General features: G+C 43.6%; 1 protein-coding gene across 7 annotated transcripts in view; it reads left to right on the top strand.

Moving 5' to 3' along the window:
- klar (klarsicht) overlaps window positions 1-22,558 on the top strand; it is a 148,202-nt gene that overhangs the window by 117,016 nt on the left and 8,628 nt on the right. For 2 of the 7 annotated variants that reach the window (XM_089466390.1, XM_089466392.1), the window contains 11 exons: window positions 776-1,486; window positions 3,470-3,697; window positions 9,344-9,523; window positions 9,588-10,503; window positions 11,632-11,658; window positions 11,751-11,892; window positions 11,985-12,217; window positions 12,287-12,741; window positions 13,324-13,429; window positions 21,903-22,078; window positions 22,143-22,510. In XM_089466390.1, the coding sequence (XP_089322516.1) occupies window positions 776-1,486; window positions 3,470-3,697; window positions 9,344-9,523; window positions 9,588-10,503; window positions 11,632-11,658; window positions 11,751-11,892; window positions 11,985-12,217; window positions 12,287-12,741; window positions 13,324-13,429; window positions 21,903-22,078; window positions 22,143-22,510 (3,542 nt within the window). Of the gene's footprint in view, window positions 1-775; window positions 1,487-3,469; window positions 3,698-6,365; window positions 6,926-9,343; window positions 9,524-9,587; window positions 10,504-11,631; window positions 11,659-11,750; window positions 11,893-11,984; window positions 12,218-12,286; window positions 12,742-13,323; window positions 13,430-15,015; window positions 15,739-20,731; window positions 21,099-21,902; window positions 22,079-22,142; window positions 22,511-22,558 lie in introns of those variants that run through there. The other 5 variants (XM_089466395.1, XM_089466391.1, XM_089466393.1 and 2 more) reach the window with 4 other exon arrangements.

Consider the following 22,558-nt stretch of genomic DNA (forward strand, 5'->3'; position numbering starts at 1 on the left):
TCAAGTTTCAGACTTCTATGTAGCTTTTCCTGATAAGTTCTATCAGTTTCTTTAATTAAAAACTTTTGCTTGAGGAATTTTGAAATTAATTTAATAGAAATGAAATTCAGTTATTCGAATGACAAGTGGGAGTCGGCGTAGCTGAGACCTGTGTGCACCTGTTGCTGCTGCAGCTCCTGCAACAGCTGCTGTTGCCGTTTGCTGTTGCTCTTTGCTCCTCGGAGCTGTAAGCCAAGTGATGAGTGCATTGGCTGCATGCAAAGCCTAAGGTCACCGAGACAAACCAAACGAAACGTCACAGCATTAATATAAATTGCAAACAGAGAAAACTACAACAGCAACAGCAGCAGCAGCAGCAGCAGCAACAACAACAGACAGCCATTTGTTAGAGGGCGGCACGGCGGCAACTCCTACTCTGAGCAGAGGTCGCAGCGAGCCATGGCCGTGCTGGCAGAGGCAACCGGCACTTGAGGCGAGCTCAAAAGATTTTTGCCACTCAGCAGCAGCAACAACAATTTGTAGCTGCAATTGTTGGTGTTGCTGGCGCTGATGCTGGTGCTGTTGCTGTGACTACAAGTTACAATTTGCCATTTTGCGCAAGTAACGCTAATTAAACTTCATTTTCTACTACTTCATCTTCATCGCGCTGTGCCACAGTCGGAGCCGCAGCTGAAGCCTGCAACTTTGACGTGGGCCCACACAGTTTTTGCTTTTGCTTCTGCTTCTGCTTTATTTGTGTATTGCATACTGAGTTTTTGCTTGAACCTTCCTTTAGATACTGAAATCGGCTGATGCCTCATCGGATGACGACGACGAGGGTTGGCTCTACACGGCAGCAACGGGCGCAGCAGCAACTGTTACTGCTGCAGCAGCAACATCCACCGTCGATGGTCTGCAGTCGGCTGCCATCTCATCGACAACGTCTGGCGCCGTGGCTGGAGTCAGCGACGACTCTGATAAGGAGAACAAGGAGTTGCTGTTGACCACGTCGGCAACAGCAACAGTCGCAGCAACAACAGCAGCAGCAATAACCGCAACTGTTGTTGCTGTCGGCGGCAGCAGCAGCAACTACGACAGCAGCAGCGCCTGCTCCTCGTCCAATTCGAACGGTGTCCATACGGAGACCTCGGCCACCTCACGGGTTACCCAAATGCAGCGCAGCATTGTCGACATGGACATTCAGTTTCAAATCAATGGCAGCGCCAGCGATGGCAGCAACAGCAACAGCAACAGCAACATGAGACACATCATTAGCAACAATTGCTACAAACAAATGCAGTGCGACAGCGACAACAACAACACCCCTCAGCAACAGCAGCAGCAGCAACTGAATGCCAACAATAATAATCACAAGCAACAACAACAACAACAACACCACCAACAGTTGCGCTTTGACTCTAAGCAACTGCAACAGCAACTGAAGCTGAATCTGGAGAACGCTGCCGAGGCAACTGTTGCTGATAACACAAATGGAAATGCAGCACAGGTGAGTAGAGCGTCAAGTGTTGGATCGAGCCAATATTATCTATACTGAATTGACTAGTATAAATATAAATGAAGATAGACAGAGGGTTACATGAAAGGAGATAGATATGGGTTTCGGTTGAAATTGGGTGAAGAAATAGCTAGGATATAGTTGAAAGAGGCATAACATAGACGGTCCTTAGCTATAAGAGAAGATGAAAAAGGTCTTCTATTACAGCTAAACAGGTTGCCTGTAACAGATGGTAGTAGATGAAATAGGAGTAGTTTAAGAAAGTCAATAACTAAAGTTGTTCTCTTGAGAGATCTGGTGAGCTATCGCTTAGACTGACCAAGTCTAAGACCGTAGCAATCCCAGTTATCCCAGCTCTTAAGCGACTACCAATTTGCGTAGGATTCATCAGTATATTCGAGGACTTAATTGTCTAGCAGTAGGATACCTAGTGGTTCTAGCCATAACTAGACAAACTAAACACTATCGCAATGTACTTGGTAATATCTCCTGCTGCTGCACAGCTTGAAACTGAATGTCAATTGGTTGCATGATGTTCATTACCATAACGAGAGTTGATTTAACTTTAATCTTTCATCCGTTCATTTATTTGCTAATAGCCTGCCACATAGAGCTGGCTAATAAGACAAGAGCTGAGCTGAGCTGAGCTGGGCTGAGAACTCGAGTGTTGTTATGCCCTAACCATTTATGTGTAGACCACAAAAATTTCAAAATTCGCTAACACAAATCTCAGACAGCAGGCAGAAGGCAGCAGACCAAAGGCAGCAAAGTGTGCAACAGCAACGTGCCACACAGGTTCCCACAGTCTCGGACTTTTCCGCTGCAGTTTGAGTTTCATTCGATTTCAATTCGATCGCTGACTTGCTGTCTGTCTGCCAAGTGGAGTCTCTCCCTCTCCCTCTCCCTCTCTCTCTCTCTCTCTCTCTCTCTCTGTCTATCGTTGACTTGTGTCAATAAAGTTGCTGCTTTGTTGGTTGTTGGTTGCAACTTTGTTTGCCATTAGCCCAAAAGCGAGTAGTTTAAACGGGGCGGGGGACAGGACAGGAGGCGACTAGGGCGGAGGGGTGAGTAGAGGCAGCTTTTCAATAAATGGCTACCGCCTCTTTTTCCTATTGCGCTGCCTTCTGGTTTCCCCTGCACCTGATGATTAAGCAGTTGGGTTAATGAAAGCGAATCATGCAGCCGCGGCCCGATCGACTCCCGTCCCGGCAGCAGCTGCCATTCAAAATTGATGCCCAACTATCGACTCCCGACTGCTGCCGCTGCTGGGCTGCTCTGACTGTCAGTCAGTCAGCCAGCCAGGCAGAGAGACAGGCAGGCAGGCAGGCAGGCAGGCAGACGGACGGACAGTCAGTCAGTCAGAGCTGGCGATAGTCCAGGAAAAACTGAGCAGCGCACGTCAAAAATGGGAAAGTACGAAATTAACTAAAAACGTGTGATTTATTTCTTCATTGCGGCATACAAAACTATCAAGAAACAAAAGCAACTCAAGACGACCGAGTGCTCCAGTCGGGAGTGACTGGCGCAAAGATACCCTTCTGTTGCACAAAGTGTAAAGTATTCATGATGAATAGGAATTGTGGCGGCTCTGCCTCTCTCTCTGTGATAGCTTAACTTAGAGTATCCACTGTACCCATTGCCTGCATTTTCATTAAGTACAGGGTATAGATAGAAAAGAGACTTAGCACACAGTTTGTGCAATTGAAAGGGTCCACAGCGAGACAGTTGAGACAGAGGACAGACGGCGCTGCTGCTGCTGCGGCTGCTGCAACGAGGACACGTTCGACCGGGCCAGATTTATGGATATATTGGTGGCAGGCACATTGTAATAGAGCCATGCAACACGAAGCAAAGGCAGCAGCAGCAGCAGCAGCAGCAGGAAATGGCTCTGCGTTCAGCTGATTGATTATGGGACAGAGGCATTCGCTTTGCCTGACAACCTTAATTAAAACAACTTTTTGGTTACCTTTACAGCTGCTCTGCCACAACCACAACAACAACAACAACAACAGCAGCAGTTTCTATAGTCGCGCAGACATCTGCAACATCAGCGTTTGGCCCAGCGACATGACCAATGGGAACTCGAGTCCAACTGCCCAGCAGAACGGAGGCAGTCGCCTGCCGCCTCGCTCGCCCGCCAAGTCGGCCAAGTCCGGCAAATCGCAGGCGAGCAGCAGCAATGCGACTATGTCGCCAGCTAAGGTAAGTCGAGAGCTTAGTCTAACTCTCTCAATCTCTATTTCTTTCTTCGACTCTTCCCCTCTCCCTTGAGCATTTGTCATTGCTATAAAACTCTGTAAAGGAAGCGGAAACACTTCCTGCGCTTCGTTTGTGTCCAGTCACAGCTAGAGAAATGAATGTCTTCTAATTGACTTTCTCTAAGTCGCACGCTGACCAAACCAATTTTGATTTATATTAAGTTGAGACGCGGTGAAAACTCAACTAAGAGCATAGAGTGCTCTACCCCCTAGTCCCCACAGCTAGGCAACTAGAGTCTATTTCTGCTTCTATCTACATATATTTCAGTTCTCATCTTCTACAACTATAAAGGTAATCTTTTTTCTCTCAGTGTAGTCTCTCTCTCTTCTAGAGACAGCTTCATCTTGGATCGAAGTTTCTTTCCTGCAACTTCCATTCAGTTTCTCTCAGTGTAGACTGCCCACAACTCGAGTGCGCTGTGTTTTCCCTTTCATCGACACACTATAAGAGAGAAATATATAGATTCACGGTACTTTGCAATTTGTCATCTTGTTGTGGCAGCCGCGCTGCGCCGAGTCGGAGACATTGCGTGTCGCGCGTTCGCACAACCGTGACCATGATCGCTCGAGAGCCTGGAGGGAGAGCTGAACTGAGCTGAGCTGGGCCGCTGCTCTGCTCTGGCATTATGTATAACGGTTCGACGGCTCCTCTTTGTTGATGTTGTTGTTGTTGAGTTGGGCTCTCATGGTTTCAGTTTCGCTTGAAATGCACACGAGCTGCGACTGCGATCGATTCGATCGATACAGTTGAACCACTTTGTTGGTAGTCCGACTATCGGTCCGGTGGTCCAGTGGTCCAGTGGTGCGTGTGTCTGCCTGAATTCGCCTCGAATTTCTCTAAGCTCTTTTTGTGGCTTTTTCGTGTCAATTTGCTGGTAAACATGTCCAGCAAACATGTCCAATGACAAGTTGCCGCACTGTAATGGGCTGTAAACGATCATCTTTGTAATTCGAGAGACTCATCGAAGTTATTTTTGTGAAAACCAGCGGGTGGAAATCAAAAGGCCGCCAACTGCCGAGTGTTACAAGTGTTTGGCAAAATGAAAGCAAAGTGGAAAATGTCTCGGAAATAGTTGCTAAATTGGCAAAACAATTTGTTAATAAGCAAGCTGTTGATATCTGCTATATGGCTATGGTTGAGCTGGTTGAAAATGTAGCGAAATATAATTGGATAAATTGCAGTTAATTAATGTTTTCTGAATAGGCATATTAAAATCATGGGAAATCTATGAAGTCATTGCAGAAGGCAGGAGAAGACGTGGCAGATCTCATAAAATTGGTGTAGAACAATTTGAGTAGATCTGTGTATAAATCAGGGTCACTTTTAGTAAAGCAATCCCTACCAGAACAGTCTTAAAAGTTAATAAGAGATGATGGTGCAAATATTCAAAAGAGTCCAACACATTGCAATATCAACTGCTGAGACTTATCAGATGAAGTATGACAAATCAGTTAAATCCCGCTTGAAGGCCATTAAAATGAACTCTTGCAGCTAAAAATCATAATTGAGGAAACTGCAAATATATTTATTTTTGAATTTTAACGATGCTCAATCAATTTTTACTATCATAAGTAAAATATGCAATTATAGCAAACAACTATAGCCAAAAGCAACATTACTTTCATATGCCAGACAGGCATCGACATCCGCTTCGAGCCGCTTTAGAACTTTACAGCGCTGTTTCACACGAGTTTTATGAACCGATTTAACTGTCTTGCTGGCTCAGCTGCTCTCTTGGAGTAAATCTTGTATTAATGTGCATTTCCTTCAAACAAACACTCTATAAAGACTCTTCTATGCGCTTCTCATCTGCATCGTAAAGCAAGCCCTCCACAAACACCTCTCTTTGCGCTTCTCACAATGTGTCGTGTGCCTGCTCTTTGGTTGTTATTGAAGCAATTATTAACTGGCTGGACATGGGCAAATGTCTGCTTGTTGTTGTTGTTGCTGCTCAACTCTCACTTTTATTTGGCCAGACACATCAGCAACATGTTGCTCGTCTCTCTCTATGTGTGTGTGTGTGTGTGCGTCATTTGCATTTGTCGCTGACAACTCGATTGCAATGGCAATGGCACAGCTCTGCTCAGTCTCAGTCTCAGTCTCAGCTCCAGCTCCAGCCCGAGCTCCATCGCACGCACTGTTTTCACTGTCCCTCAGGCAGCGACATCTCCAGAGTTTCCTCCCCTGTGTTGCGTTGCGTGCGTTGATTTATTGAGAGTGAAATTCGCGATGCTTTGATTAATATTGACAAATTTCGCAAGTTGAGATTTATTTATATGTATATATATATAAATATATGTATTTGTATTGGTTTAATTTATGTGCGATAAGCAATCGAGCTCGCAGGCTGATAAAACCGAACATCAATGACGTACACTGCGCTAAAATCGAACTAATCTAATCTAATCTTATCGTATCGAGCAGCTCGAATTGAGTTGTTAACAAAAATTAAAAGAAAGCTAAAATCACATTAGAAATTGTGAGCAATAAAGGCCGCACAGTTATCGATGACACACGCAGATCGATCACACTGAGTCGATAGTTTTTTTCGACAGCTTTTTTATCTAATCTCGTTGCACTGTGCGAAAATCATTATCAGCTAAAATATTCGCTGGCAAAACTTTCAGTACGTTTCGCAGAGTCATAGACGCCGGTTGTGCTACAGATACAGATACAGATACAGCGACAACAACAATAGATACAATTGCATGGATACACTGTTACAAAAAGATACAAAACAATAGAAAGCCACAAAGCTAGGCTGCATTAGTTTAGCTACAATTGCAATTGTTATTGTTATTGTTATTGTTTTTATTGTTAACTTGTTGTCTGATTTTTTGCGTAATTTGCATTTCAAATTGTGAGTGTGTGTGTTTCTTTTTTTGTGTAATTAAGTGCGCGCAGTGCTTGTCAAACTGCGCGATTAAATTTCGCGATTTGCGAGCTGCGTGCCGCAGTGCAATTAAATTGGCCAAACGACGATTGTCAAGGCTGCCAAAAAAAAAAAAAAAACATTAAAAAAACACAAAAATAAAAAAAAATTTTAAGCTTGAGCTGTCTGCAGACATTTGAACAGTTTGTCAGCCACTGTGTTTACTAAATCCGCCCTAGAGATGGCAGCGTGAGCAACTATAACTGAGTGTAAAGCAAAGAATTGTGAGCATCAATTAAGTAAGTTATGTGCATCAAATTATATTATTAAATTGATTGAAGAACACAGATATGTGTTAAACTATCGGTTTACTAAACACACACTATCGCATACAAGTTAAATGTGATTTAGACTTGACTTTGGCTTCTGTAATTGGTTGTCATTAAACTAAAATTCCTTGAGCTTATTTAACTCCGTAAGGAACTATCGTACAAATTTATGAGCTGAAATAAAAAGCATGTGAAAACTCTACAACTACAGCACAAACTATCGCTCAGCTACCGCTTAACTATCGTCAACATAATAATAGAAGCTTAGTTAAAGACTTTAGCTTAAGTCTACAAGCAGTTCCTAGAATCTCTACAGACTCTACTGCCCACTATCGTTTGACTATCGTCTCGATTCCCTAAGAGCTGCCAGCTTTAGTTGAGCACAGTGAGCAAAGTTTCCAGTTTGTTCGCTTAATTGGCCAATAGCTAAGCAAAAAGCCAAACTCCATATAATTGCCTTTAATTATCGCAAACGCCCAATCGCAGAGGCCTTTCAATTGTTGCTGTTGCTGTTGTTGGTTTTGGTTTTTAGTGCCGCTTGCAGCAGCTGTTGCTGCTGTCGTTGCTGTCGCTGTTGCTGCTGCAACTCCGTAAAACGTTCAGCATTTGCACATTTGGTAAAAATTGTTTCCGTTTGCAGCGCGGCGCGTAGTTGGACAGCCGCAGTGCTGCTCAAACTGTTTAGAGTGGCCTGTCCACAGGAAACTGTTAATTAAATTAAGCCAAAAGATTAGCAATAAAGTTGAAGCGTGTGTTCAACACAGACGACACACAGCTTGACTTTCGGAGCGAGAGAGTGTGATACGAAAAGACTCCAGATAAACTTGTCAAATGTGAATATGTACATGGAGATATTTATGTGTGTGTGTGTGTGTGTGTGTGTGTGTCTCTGAAACTCGAACTGAGTCACTTTTAGTCAGCCGAAAGCCAACCTATAAAATCTACCTTGGAATTGTTCAATTGTGCAACACACACACACACACAGGCACACACACACCTAAACAATTTGCAATTAAACATTTGCTTTTAATGTCTCTTTGTAAAAAGGTTAACGCGAACATTTGCCTTTGTTTTCGAGTTAGTTGGGCAACAACAACAACAAAATACCTGAAAATGTGTTCAAACATTATCAACGCTTCGCTGGCTTTTTCTATTTTTGTCTTGCAAAGTTCTAATTGGTTGCGCAATCGAATAGATTTCGTCAAATTTAAATTTTGGATTTGTTTACTCAACGTTTCTTTGTTTTTTGAGGGCTGAACATTTGAAGAAAACAGCTGTTATCGATCTTTAGCTTTGATTCTTTACAATAGTCATTTTCTATCAATTAGAGACTATTTCGATGTTTGATTAATGAAACGTTTTAAAGCAGATTATTGTGGATTATTATATTAGGCCTAGAAAATCAGAAGCATTTGCTTGGCTTGAAAGCTATCTAAAAGTGTTACTTATCGGTATATCGATAATACAGCCACATAAATCACAAAGATTAGGTTTAAATTTATATGCATTAAACTTTTGGCGAACGTATTGATACGATATGCAACTTTGAACTCATTCTCACAATTTAGAAATTACTTGGAATTAATTGATCGATAACAAAGTAAAATTGATTGCTAGCAAAAAATAGAAATCAAATGACGAAGCAAAAAAATTCTAGTTAAATAAATAAGTACATAACATATTTCTCTTCAAAGTCTGGTCAAATAAATAAGTACATAGCCCATTTCTCTTCTTACGTTGGTTATCGATATGTTATAACGATAACTTTTACAACAAAGACTGCTTAAATAAATCATATAATTGTATAGTGGGAAAAGCTGACTCAACTGCGCATTCATCCAATTTAGAGTTAATTACAGGGTATTTATAGTGACATCAGTCTCGGGTACAATTACAATTTGGCAAGGCCTTGAGCAAAATTCTAGCTTGATTCACTTAATTGAGGCGCAAAGACAGAACAGCAACAGCAACCAGATAAGAGTGTTAAAAAAGAAAGAAAATGCAAATAGAAATCGAAGATAAGAAGTGATATAGCGAGTGAGTGAGTGTGTAGTGACTGTGAGTGACTGTACTAATGAATGCAATGAATAACACTAATGAATAGCAACGGAGAAACGAGCTGAGTGAGCGATAGGCCAGATCAACCCAATGAAACTAACTGCTGCAATTCGGAGAACACGCTGATAAGGCAACAACCTCACAGTCTATAGTGCGCTCTCTCTCCCATTTCTCCCTCTCTCTATCTCTGCTTTACAGCTCGTCAAGCTGTTAGCTGCACTTCCTCATACGCCCTCAATTTACACTCAATTGTTTCTTTCACTCTGCAATTCGCTATGCTCATTAACTAACTCTCTCGCTCTCCCTTTCCGCTCTCTCTCTCTTGTTTAGGGCAAGGTCTCGCATGATTCAATCAAGCAGCTTGTGCTCGAAGCGGAGCATTTGGTGCGCGACGCTCAGGAGTCATCGTTGAAGACGCCAACGAAGCAGAAACATTCCATCATCAAAATCTCGTCGACGGTCAAGAAACGCGAACTCCAAATGCCGGGACCCATCAAGCAGCGCGTCGAGGTAAGTGAATGGCATAGCTCAACTCGACATGGAGTCTAATCGGGTCAATTGAAACTCTTTCCAGGAATGGCTGGAGCATCAGCCCTCCACACCCCAGCTGCTGAATCGCAATCATCTGGAGGTGCCGATCAAGCCGGATGACTGCGAGGCCTCGGGCGAGGCCAGCGAAACGGACTCCATGCCCCAGACGAATCTTGTGTGTGGGGCCAACTCGGACTCCTCGGAGGGCTTCACCGACTCCATTGCCACCTGCATGCAGACGAGCACCAACTCGTACGGCAATTCGACGGAGCGCATTGGCGGCTCGGCCGAGCCCATCCACCAGCCGGCCACGCCGCTCGGCTTCGGCAGCAGCAATCAGAGCTTGAATGTGAAGATCGTGAAGCGCACGCAGACGCGTCGCAAGTCGGAGCGTCCGTGGAGCGTCTCCTGCCTGTCGCAGTTGACCACCGATGCCGCCCAGCTGACCACAGCCATCGCGGCCGTCGGCCAGAGCTCGCCTGGCACGGGCCTGGCCAGTCACTCGATTAGCGAGAGCGCCCTGGACTCGCTGTCGCCAGGTCCGCGTGCACGCACCGCCTCCTCCTCGGGCACGGGCAGCAATGCGGCCAGGAAGGCGGACAGCAAGGGCTCGCTGCGACGCCGCAGAGCTCGCAAGAAGCGCATGTCCGCCGCCTCGGCGGGCAAGAAGTCCGACTCGGGCTCGGAGGCACCCGGAGACCTGACCCAAACGCTGATGAAGTCTTGCGAGTCGATGTCCTCGCAGCAGCTGCAGGAGTTCACGAATGCGCTGCTGAGCATACAGAAGGTCAGTCCCACCAAGGACGAGCCGGCGCCCGAGGCCGACTCGGAGTCGCAGCTGATGGTGCCCAAATTCCGCGTCGGCTCCTTCACCACAGCCGCCCTAAGGGCCAGCGAGATTCGCCTGGGCGCACTCGCCGCCCTCTCCAACTACATGCACGAGGATGAGCAGCAAGCAGGTGAGTGACTGCGCAGGGGTGGGACTCAATCGAGCGGTTATCTCTTTAACACTAGAAAGCGCTTGAATACTACTGAAACGATGGAGTGGTTTATATGCGATATACAGCTCATGCAGTTTGGACTTATCGCAGTTAGAGGGCTGTTAAAATTAGTTCATGAGATGTGTCACGTATAACAGTTGATGTTTGGGAAATGAAATATACATAGTAGATTTAATAAAGCAGAAACAGAGGATTTTATGTAGGCAGATATCTGATATTATATGGGTCCTCTTAGACTATATTTTTCGTCAATTCACATATCAAGGAATGATATAAAGTACTTATACATTTTTTTACATAAACAGAAAGTTTTGATTTCTTTGTTTTATAGAACTCTTTTCCTAGTATTTGGATGATATTTCAATCAAATTAAAACTACGGTCTTTATTATTCGTTAGACATATCTCTATAAACCATATCAAATCGGAATATTAGCTGTGTCTGGCCGGGTACTTTGAGCTACAGATATCGTTTCTTGATTCTATATATTGAGAGTGTTTATATATATAACATTTGAGTAGTAAACGATAAGATATTATTCACTATCAGAACTGACATGCTAAAAGAGCAAGTAAAGACCTTAAAATTTATAGAGTTTGAGGAAATGAATGTATTAACGAGTATTTTGCTGCTTATCAATGAATATGATATATAAAATATAGATCTCTACGTGAAAATATAGATGTATGTGTATAATATGCTCTTTTAGCATGTCAGTTCTGATAGTGAATAATATCTTATCGTTTACTACTCTATCTAAAGGCTATATATATACACTGTATATATAGCCTTTAGATAAAACTCAGGAATTATTGGAGTAGAGTTATCCCAGTTGAAATGTAGGCTAAGTTAGCATCGCAACGTTTCAGATTAGAGCTAGTTAAGCCTTAATGGATTGCCGCTATTCGATAAGACAGACATGCTGGTAGCCTTCATATATATTCATTCATTAATATATATGTATATATATTGCCTGAATGCCATTCTAAATCGTTTCAATAGCATTCAATGGGCGCGCACACTCAGCACACTCAGCTCTTAAAATACTTTTCTGTCTATCTATTGTATACGTTTCTCTTACGCAAGCTCGCACGCTCGCACCCAGGCCAAAAGGTACCGCAAACTGCACCCGAAACGACCCCTTGTATACCCAGTACAACTGATACCGAATATATATACTGATTTACTTTTGCATCTCCCGACAGAGCTGAGCACTGAGGAGCACCACAGCAGCATCTCGGAGACTGCTTGGGACAACTACCAAGAGAAATACAACTCGGAGAACTACTCGGAGGGCTTGGACTCGGATGCAGCGCGTCGTCTGTTGGAATTCGGGGACGACTATCGGTGGGTAGCCAAGCTCTATTTATAGACTGTGAATACACACATCTCATATGTGATTTTATGCTATAATTTCGATTTGATTTGTGGTCTTCTAGCAATTTCATCGACTCGCAGTCGGACTGCTGCAGTTCGCTGTCGGCTGCCAACAACTTGGACTCGTTTTCGCCTCCGCGCATGGACTCGCTGCAGCAGCACGAGCTGAAGGCGCTGCACATCAACCAGGAGACAATCAGCAGCAGCGTCGACCACGCGCGTCGCCAGCGCGCCCTCGAGCTGCAGTACGAGCGACGTCGCAAGACGCTCGAAGTGCGACGCAAGTCCTGTCAGGGTAGGTGCACCTACAGGGTATATTTCTCGTCACATCAAACTCTAATGCCTCTCTAATCGCCTATTGCAGACATGGCCGATGCTATCGGCTCCCAGCAGGAGCAGCTGCAGCAGCAACGGGAGCAGCACCAGGCAACCAATGCAAATCTCTCCTCCTCGGCCACGGCGCTGATGACGCCCAAGAACTCTGCGTCGGCTCAGCTGCCCGCTCGCACCGATTCGGTGGGTCGCAAACTGGAGTTCGGTGGCTCGATGAGTCACTCGGCTCAATCGCTGCTGCGCCGCACCTCGGAGAGCGACACCTCGACCCGACGCCGTCGCACTGTGACGGCGGATGAGCGCCGACGCTCCTCCCGCAACCTGGAGAAGTGCATCAAGGTCATTCCGGCCACGTCCTCGTCCAGCGGCGATGACTCCGAGGATGGCGAGCAGGAGATGCGCTCGCTGCTGCAGCAGAGCAAGGACAGGCTCGAGGATACGCGCGCCCTCAAGATACGCTGTCATCTGTTGAGACCAGAGGATTATGTAAGTTGAATGCAGGGAACGAGAAGAGATATATCTATAAAGAGAGCAAGAAAATAGATTGATTTACCTTGGACTAAATTTGTATATTTATATGACTAAGCGCAAAGAAGCAGCTCTTTTCGATTGGTGGCGATGTGAATTGAAATATTATAGATGAGGTTTATGTGTGTGATATATACTGTAAATGAAAGCTATATGATGTAGAGATATAGAGTTCATAGGATCATTATAGATATCCCTTTCTTAATGGAACTGACATATGCAAGTGCAAAACTTATTCAGCTGCTCATTGAACTCTAACTAGAAAGGGTCTTCGAAAGAACTTCTATTGTCTAGTTAAAGTTTAAGGCAGCATAATATCAAGCAATGCTAAATCTAGCTGAGATTGCAGAGAATTGTTGAGCAGTATTGCTTAAGGGATCAAGTTTATATGGAATATAAGTAAACAAGGAAATGAGATTTCTAAGATTATTCGAACATCTTTCGACTAATTCTCATTAGTTCATATATCAAGTAGGATATCTTCTACTCTCCAATCAAGCTTTACTAATGTTCCTCTCCCCTTCTCTCTCTCCCATCCAGAACGAGATCATAAACACTTGCCGTGACAACATTCGCTGCTTGGAGGCTGTGCTGAGGGGTCCGCCTGGCACAGTGCTATCGACTCAGTGCGCCGGCCAGACAAAAGGTGAGTCCTTGCCGCCAGGCTGTCGGCTAATCGCAACTGCAAGTGCAACTGGACATCAAAGTGCTGTTACTGCCGCTGCCGGTGCTGCTGCTGCTGCCACGCCCATGCCCATAGTCGAGTGCAAGTGTGCGCCCATAACGCGATTTGTGGCCCGATTGATTGACTTTGTTTTGGATGTTGGCAATTTGCTGGAGCACTTCACGCTCTATCGATTTCTGGCCGGGACGCTGCGGACGCTCTATGCGCTGGTCAATCGGCCCATGGGGCGGCTGGAGCGTCTCTTCGCTGGGTTTCGGGGGCTGCTCTAAGAGCTAAGAAATGAGCGACCAGTTGCTCTCAAACCTGCCCTGTGCCTTATCAAACTTTTGCCAAGCGAATGAATTGTGTATTATTATTATTATGATTATTTTTATTATTATTTTTTTACATTATTTTTTTGTAAATTTTTTTTTTTTTGAAAAATTTTGTTTTTGCATTTGACAAAACGCATTTTGCATCGAATTTAATTTGCATTTGTTTTAATCTAATTTAAAATGAACAAAATATTTATTATTTTGCATAATTTTTTGGCAAATAAAAACTAATCATTTTTATATGAAGAAAAAGAATCACCAATGCATTTCAAACTGTTCTAGTCTGCTGTACTTTACGTCTAGATTATTCATATATTTATATATACATATTTAAAATTAATATTAATTTGGTGTAATTGTTTCGTTTATGCTTGTGTTTTTGTCAAATGTTTAACCAAAATTAATTTTTAGTTTAATTTTCCTTTGATTTTAACTAATTGTATTCGAATTGTCGCACAAATAGCGGTTTATGGGCCACACGCACTCTTATACTCGAAAGTACATTTATTTAGCATATAAGATAGCCCTTTACAGTTGTGAAGCAACTGTGCTAAGCTATGCAGTCTCTTAGTATTGTGCATGCCTCTCAAACTGACTAGCAATAGAGATATTTATATACATATGTATTTTGTGATAAATTTGCTTAGAATTATGCGCATTAAGATCAAACGCTGCTTTGACCCTCACCAAGAGCAAAATTTCACGTTGCCAGCTGACGTCATTTTGCTTAATTTATTGAAAAAAATGTTGTTGAAATAATGCCAACAGCTCGAAAACTATAAAGCCAATGAATTTATGTAGGTAATTGATAACAAAGGGCGCTAGGTGGCGTCTTGAATTTAAAGTTTTAAGCTCTGACTGTGACTCTCCAACTGTAGCTCGTAGCTTCTGTATGTATGTGTGTGTGTAGCTGTTTTGTCGCCGTCACTTGCTATTGTTGTAGCTGCTATCATAGCGTATCATCTGTTTTTTTGAAAATGACGTCGTCGCTCTCTGCATACATTTTGACGCATGCGCAGGCACACATACGTGTGCTTTTATAAGTATGTGTTTCACTATGCATAAGCAGAGCATACACGCATACACAAGCATGTGTGAAGCCGAGTTCAAAAGTTTACCGCTGCGCGCTCAGCCGTTAGCCTCTCTCTTCATCTCTTCCTTCTCTACTTCTCTCCTTCGCTCGCTTTTTCGTCGTCTACCTGAAAGCTGCTGCGCCAAAAACGATTGAAACATCGCCGTCTCAGTTCATTTTCAGCGTGCGTTCCAAGCGGTTCTGCTTCCGTCGTCATCGTCGTCGTCGTGTTCGCCTGCGACGTTGTTGTATTTACTTTTAACTATAATTTACTGTGCTTCCGCGCGCTGTAAGAACTCGCACAACTGTTTTTCTACAAAACGAAAATCTCATTTCCATTAAACTAAATAATAAATTCAACTGTGATAGCAACAACAACTAAAAATCTCAAAATTTCAAAATTTCTCACCAAATATTTGCCACCCATTCATGAAAGTCGCGTGTTTTGCGTGTTTGCCCTGCGTATAAGAGTGTATAAGAGTGCATTATAAGAGCGCATCGTGTGCTTGGCATTGGCATTTTCAGTGTTCTTTTTGTTTACTCGACGAGTTTCCCAACTTTTCGAGGTCAGCGCACAGCGTGTAAACAAATCTTCAACAAAGCAACGCCCCGCGCTCACCAGTAAACAATCAATTGAAATGTTTAAAACGCAAATTAATTTCGAAAATTGATTTCAAGTGGCGCCGCCTGGCGTACAAAAGAGCCGGCTGTGCGAGCAACCTTAAGTGGGTCACTGCAAAGGGTGGCCAGGAGTTAGTAGGAGCGAGCGAGAGCGCAGCTGGCGACAATCATGTCCAAAATAAATGTCGCTGTGCAAACGGATATATGTGGCATGCTGTCGGCCAGCTCATCGGCCTCCACGTCGCGCTGTTCGTCGGAGCAAGGTAAATACCGTTATGTGCACAGAGAGCGCAGAAGAGGGCGACGGAGATGTCTGCCATGCCAACAGACAACAGCCAACAGACTCCAAACAAAGGGAAAACTTATCGCACATAACTGCAAACAGGTGTAAATGATGTTTTAGAGAAGAAGAAGATACAGAGAAAACACAAAGATCACAGATAAGCAACAGACGTTAGAGCAGACTAATTGGTAACCAACTGCGGCTGACGAAAGTGAAATAAGTAAACAAGTGGGAGGGGCAGGGGCGGGGGCAGAGGCAAGGCCAGAGCAGAGGGACTGACAGTAGTGGCTAAATTAAAAGCCTATTAAGCTTATGCATTATGCATGGACCGCATAGAAAAACGGTTGTAATTTGGGGCTTACCGTTATGCTCGCTGTGCTTAAATTAGTCAAGAGGCTTAATTAATGAAGTTACAAGATTTTTCTTCTATGTCATGAAAAAGTCTCCAATTAGCTGCACATAATTTGAAAGCTAAAGATGATGAATACATTTCATGTTATATTAATTAAGCTATTTGCCATTAAGTTCAAGTTTTTGCTCAGTGTATTCATATATTATCTTATTTCCTAGAAATATAAAATTTGTATTTGGTTGAGCTCATTGCTTGAACTTGACTGTGCCCATGCATTCATAGTTCACATAAGTCGATAATGCTAAGTGGAGAATGTTTGTTTCAAAATCCAATCAGACTACACTGAAACACAAAGCAGCGCACAAAGTGCTTAAAGAGCTATAAAAAACGCTTATGAGATAATAAAAGTCTTACATGTTTATCATAGGGGGAATGTTATGTAACCCCATTGGAATATTCCTCTTTGTTCTCTTCAATTTCCCCTCCACTCTTCTTAATTCAAATGTTGTTCCACATCTTTGGCTACGTCGGAGAATCTTTAGCTCATTCTTAGGTTGATTCATCTGCAAAGGAAAAGCAGTTGAGGAAAACCGTTTGTGCTAGATTTTTCTCTGCTGCTGCTTCTTCTTCTTCTGCTGACCGACTTTAGCCACCTGTTGTCTTTGCCACATATGCCACATGCTGCCTGCTGCATGCCACATTTGCTGCCAAATCGGGTTGGCCGCTGCTCGACTGGCATGGCTAATTAAACATCGCTGTCAGCCATAAACTTCTCTATGGGCAACTGGGGAGAGATGTGGGCGTGGCAGGGGGCGTGATTGCATCAAAGTCATTGCAATTGCAGTTTTTTTTTTCTTTTATAGGGCATTGCATTATGGCCATCGAGCTTTATGGCCCAAACAATTTACCCAAGCTACGCTGCCCTGGCTCTTCCTCTTATTCACGCTCAGCTTGACACACACACACACTCATACGCTCATTAACGGTACTCCTGTACAGTGGGCTCTTTTATGGTCAATTGTTGGCGTTCCGCTTTGATGTTTTATTTTTCAGTTATGGAGAGTGGGAAATACGTTGAACCCAAGCTGAGGCAATGGCAGAAACCGGAACCTAGGTTCAACGTGGGTCAAAATGGATGATGAAAAACAAAATATGTATATATATGTGCATTTGTTTATATAAGGCAAAAGTCTGGCGTCATTCTATCCATTAATTATAAGAATCAAAAATGTTTTTTTCTTTCGATTTTTTTTTGCTTTGGCCCCATTTGCGGTTGACCTTCAATTTGCTGGGAATTGTTAAGTCATTGAAAACTGAAATCGTACCGCATTGAAATCGAAATTGAAATTACACTATGATAAATGGTTTACAGTTTCATATCTAATGCGGTTACTGCGGCTGCTGCTGCAGCTGCAGCAGAGTTTGAGGTGAGCTCACACACCTTCCCACATGCAATTGACATCAGAAAACAAATTGCATTCATTTCGTTTGTCTTCGGGGCGTGTTTCCTACCCAAAAACACTCTGCACTCAAGCGGAAAATGACAAACGGTAACTGAGAGGGATATAGAAAGAGAGACAACGAGGCAGAGACTGTTAGTAAAGGAAAATGCATAGGGATCGAAGGACAGGGAGAAGAATAGGAGAATAGAAGAGCTAAAACCACATAGCATTACAAAGAGTAAGAGAAAGAAGGAAATGGAGAGATATTCAGAATTATCTTATTAGTAATTGAAATGCAAAAATGAGCGCCTAAATGCTCAATTTATGTTGCTCTTTAATTAGTAGCTATAAATACAGCTATTTTAAAGTTAATTAATGCTTAAAATAGTAATTAACATTTGCTGCTAAGCAGCCGCAGCGGCAGCTAACGATTTTCACAGTTTCATCGGCAAGTTTTCGCGGCTTCATGCTAATCGCATTATCTCTTTCGCTTCATGAGTCGCTCCACTCACTAATCAGCTTTAAAAAAGCCAGAACAGCATTTTTGTTGTTCATTTTCGGCTACGTTTTCAAAAATATATTTGCTAATTATATATAATTGTTGTCATCGTTTACCTTTCGGCTGTTTGCTTCACATAATTATTCAAGAATATCTGTGGGCAAATATGCGCGAAGCTTCGCTTGGGTGCTTTACCTTTGGGCTATGCTGGCAACCCTGTTTCTTCGCTCATCTTCGACTCTATTGCTATCACTATTACTAAATAAATATGTTTTTGTTGCTGCTGAAGACAAGAATCGTGTCGGTTGGCCCATGGGCACCGCCTTCTCGGCCTGCCACACCTTTCCCTGCCATTTGTCGCATTCTCGTTTCGCTTTATGGATCCTTGTCACGCAGCCGAGTCCTTGTGCCCATTTCAGGCATAGGTCTTGGGTAACTTGGCAGGCATTTGGGTAAATGGTTAAAAATAATATAAGAAAAGAGAGTTGGAATTAGTTGCGTATGGCATGGAAGGTTTGATTATTGCATTTGTGCCTAGTCCAGACTTGCCCAAAGGTAAAAAGCAATCGTAGATGTGATATAATATGAAGATGTGAAGAGTATTAAACAGTTGGCAAGCCTTTGCAAGTGTTGGCTAGACTTTCAGGCACTCATGAATTCGTCATATTTTGTTTACTTGCGAAATATATACAAATTTAGACAGAATGTATCTATTTGTAGATGTTTACAACGACAGATGCTGTATAGTGCAGAGAGACAAAGAAAGAGCGAAAGGGGGGTTGAGGTAGAATACTAGTTGACTACTTTTATATGGATGATTATATTGCCCATTAAAGTTTGCATATCTTTATTGAACAACTTCTGTCTCTTACGGAGAAAAGACTAAAGGTGTGAAAGAGAGGAGGAGACGAACCATAATAGAAGAAAGTAAAATTTAGGAATAGTAAGATTGAAGCTATATAATTTATAGAGAGAGAGTGAGAGAAAGAGTGACAACCGGAGGGAGAGTGAGAGCAAGGGGCTTTATAGGAGATAGAGACAGACTTATAGGATATATTTCTATGACAAAGTCCTTTTATTATAGTATGTGGAAAGAGGAGATATACTAAAAGTGGCAGATAGAGGATAGTGAGAGACAGAGAGAGAGAGAACACGGTAAGTCAGTTAGAGAGAACACCTAAGATAATTGCAAAAGTGTTAAGAAAGTGTTAGATTTTCCGCCGGCTGCATTTGACTTAATATATATTCACACCTACACCTATGCACACACTTGTCCACACCTCCTCGAGAGCAACGCCCACGTTAAGCATTTCGCAAGAATGTGAATTTGCTACACAAATATACTTTGCATTTCTGTTATTTTTGTGTTTTTTGCCAGGTTTTTGTGGGCGTCAATGCCCTTGGATTGCATTTTGTGGCTGCAGTTGCAGTTGCAATTGCATTTGCATGTTTCTCTCAGGTTTTTCGTTTTCTTAAACAATATTCGGAGCGTGACGAAATGCAAACACAAATTTCACTTGGCAAAGTCAGCAAAAAACAGAAACAGAAAAAGAAACTGAGGAAATAAACGGAGATTCGCCAAGCTCAGCTCAGCTGGCGGAGGGTAGAGTTTTCCTATTAGAATTGAAATTTAAATGAAATTCCAATTGGCAATTGCCAATTGGCAATTATAGCACTAATTGTTGATTAAAGTGAAAGTTTTCAGCAATTTCCAGTGCTGCCAATTGCTAATCAATTTTATGAGCACTCTTTAAGCGTTTATCCAGCTGCGCAGATTATTAATTTCCACTGGGAGCTATTGCGATGATCGAGCTTTTCACTGTGTAGATAGATGGGGGCTCCACCCCGACCACCTGCCGCTGCCACGCCCCTTTTGCAGTCTAAGTGTGCAAATCATGGCAGCGGAGCGGGCAGTTGCCTGATAATGCCTAGTTGGCCCGGCCAACGCCCCACCTGGCAGGTGCAAAGCCCTCACCCCGAGCAGAGGCTGCGAGTTGTGCAATCCGCTTAAGATTACGAGTTTTCGCCTGCTTGCAAAGTGCGTAGCCGACCGAGGTGGACATCCTCTGCGACGCACCGCCACGGCTATCAATTGGACTCGAGAGAGATAAAACTGGGCAAGTTACTGCGAGGAAATTGAAAAGCTGCGCAGTGGGCTGAAGTTGTCGAAATGTGATCTAAACATGTAGTGTATAGCAAAGGCGACACTATAAATGTATTCTATGAAGGTGCAGGGTTATCGATAACGATAGTTTCTGAGGCGATTAACAGTTAGCATGATACTATACTTGGAGATTATTATTAGTGGCTGACTGAATTTGTTATTGATTTTTATTATACTTCATAGGGCAGTTATCGATAACACTTATCGATTACTATCAGTCACCTGTTTGACCAAACAAGATTATTGCCTCCATTGGTTATCTAAAACTCTATTCAGTATATCGCTTTTCATGACATCAACATATTGCAGTTATCGATAACTTTTATCTACTGATTATTTAACACTCTGTTCAGTTTATCATAAATTGCTTGTCTATCGCTTTTCGCCATGTTCGTCCCACTGTGCGCTAGTTGCTCGATCGTTTTGCTGCGCTCGAGCTGCTCCGTGGCGGCGGGCTTGGCGCGCTGCACTCAGGCAGACAGCTCGCGCGCCGCACACTCAAGTTCAGTCAACCAGTTTGAGCTCGACTGCCAACAAGTTCGGTTTCGTGTGCTGCCGGAGCTGCTCCTGTTCCAAAGTGCGTGCATTGCGTTGCGTCGTAGTACGTGAAGTGCCTGACAATCAAGAGTGTGTGCGTTTAATATCGCATTAAAAGCAGCCTCAAGCCCAGCTCAAGCTGCCGATAAGCCTCAACCTGTGGCCAGGTGCCATCCACCTGCTGGGTGAAAGTAATTGGCTCGCTGATGTGCTCGCACAACTCAATTAAGCGATCAGTTGGGCCGCAGCCTTGCCACGAGTCGGTTGATAGTCTTGGCACTAATACAGACTAACTGCTAATCTATTGCTAGTAATAGAGATTATCTGCTATAACTACTTGTTTTGGGTGAGTTCTGGCAAACCTTTTTACTTTCCATACACATCCCAGAGAGTCTGACAAATCCAGTTCGCCCAGCGCCTGCCTTAAAGTTATTGTCAAGTTTAGGTCTGCTGCCCACGCGTTGCTATTGCGCATGCAGCTGACAATTGTGACTAGAATATACCCTACATAAATTGCGTCCGAATTTGGTATACTTCTCTATACTTCTGAATCATGTCATCAAGCTTGATCTATCTGTGAAAATCTTCTACAACTCTTCAAGCTCAGTGGCTTTAGTTCAATATTAATTCCTTCAGCTCTCAAGAGTCTGTATGCTATATACCCGCTTTATTAACAGACTACAGGGTATGTGGGGACTTCTATTCTATGAGGCGTCGCCTGTTGCTGCAGTTGCAAAAATAGGCGCTGTCTTTCCTCCCACACACTCTCAATCTGACACATACACATACTCATACACACACACGCGCAAATGTTATATATACAGTGAGATTATTCCCCTCGACTGTTCCACTCTGGCGCACTTAGTGCCAAATGTTTATTGTTTTGTAGCGTTTATCATTTTCGTGTGGCTCTGCAAACAAACAAAAGTTTCACTTTACATTTCACAGATGGAGAGAGAGAGAAAGAGAAACAGAGAGAGAGAGAGAGGGAAATGGAAAGGTTTCGTCTCAAAGTTTCAAAGGGCTGTAAAACCCACAAACAAAATCCAAATCCGAATTCAAATTGCGCCAATTATCGATAGTTTTTGGCTTTCTCCACTTGAGTTTGGCTTGCACCATTAACTCGCTGTGATTTTCTTTTGGCTTGCAGATTTGTTGGGCAACTGGGAGGATTTGCTTAACTGGAGCGAGAATGCAGCCAGCGCACGCAAGCTGCAGCAGGAGATGAGCGCACTGAAGCACACGCTGCGCCGTCTTGGCGACCCGTCCACACCGGAGCTGCTCGACACAGAGCCCGCCATACAGGTGGCCATTGAGGCCTTGAAGGTGAGTTCGAACTGCTTTGCTGCAGCTTCAGCGGATCGTAAATATAACCAACTTGCACTTGCAGCACGATCAGACACAGCTGAGCAGCTATCGCACCAACATGCTGCGCCTGAATGCCTCCGTGCACAGCTGGCTGACTCGCCAGGAGCGGCGTCTGCAGCAGGAGCAGCTGCAACAGGAGTCCGAACAACTTCAACAGAAAGAGAAGAAGCTGCAGTTGCAGCAGCAGCAGCAGGAGGAGCAGCAGCTCGAGCTGGAGCAGGAGGCGGGTGTGGCCATCACCGTAACGGACAGCAATGGCAACCAGGTGGTGGAGGCCTCCACTGGCACCTGCGACGTGTCCAGCCTGATCAGCGCCGAGCAGGAGTTCCACAAGCACCTCAAGGACGAGGTCAGCGACATGTACAGCGCCTGGGATGAGGCAGATGCCAGGTGAGTGAACGACATAGATATAAATCAACTCGGGTCATTGACTAATCC

This window comes from Drosophila arizonae, chromosome 4, assembly GCF_054131065.1.
Source record: "Drosophila arizonae isolate 15081-1271.41 chromosome 4, UAZ_ARI_1.0, whole genome shotgun sequence".
NCBI classification, from domain to species: Eukaryota; Metazoa; Arthropoda; class Insecta; order Diptera; family Drosophilidae; genus Drosophila; species Drosophila arizonae.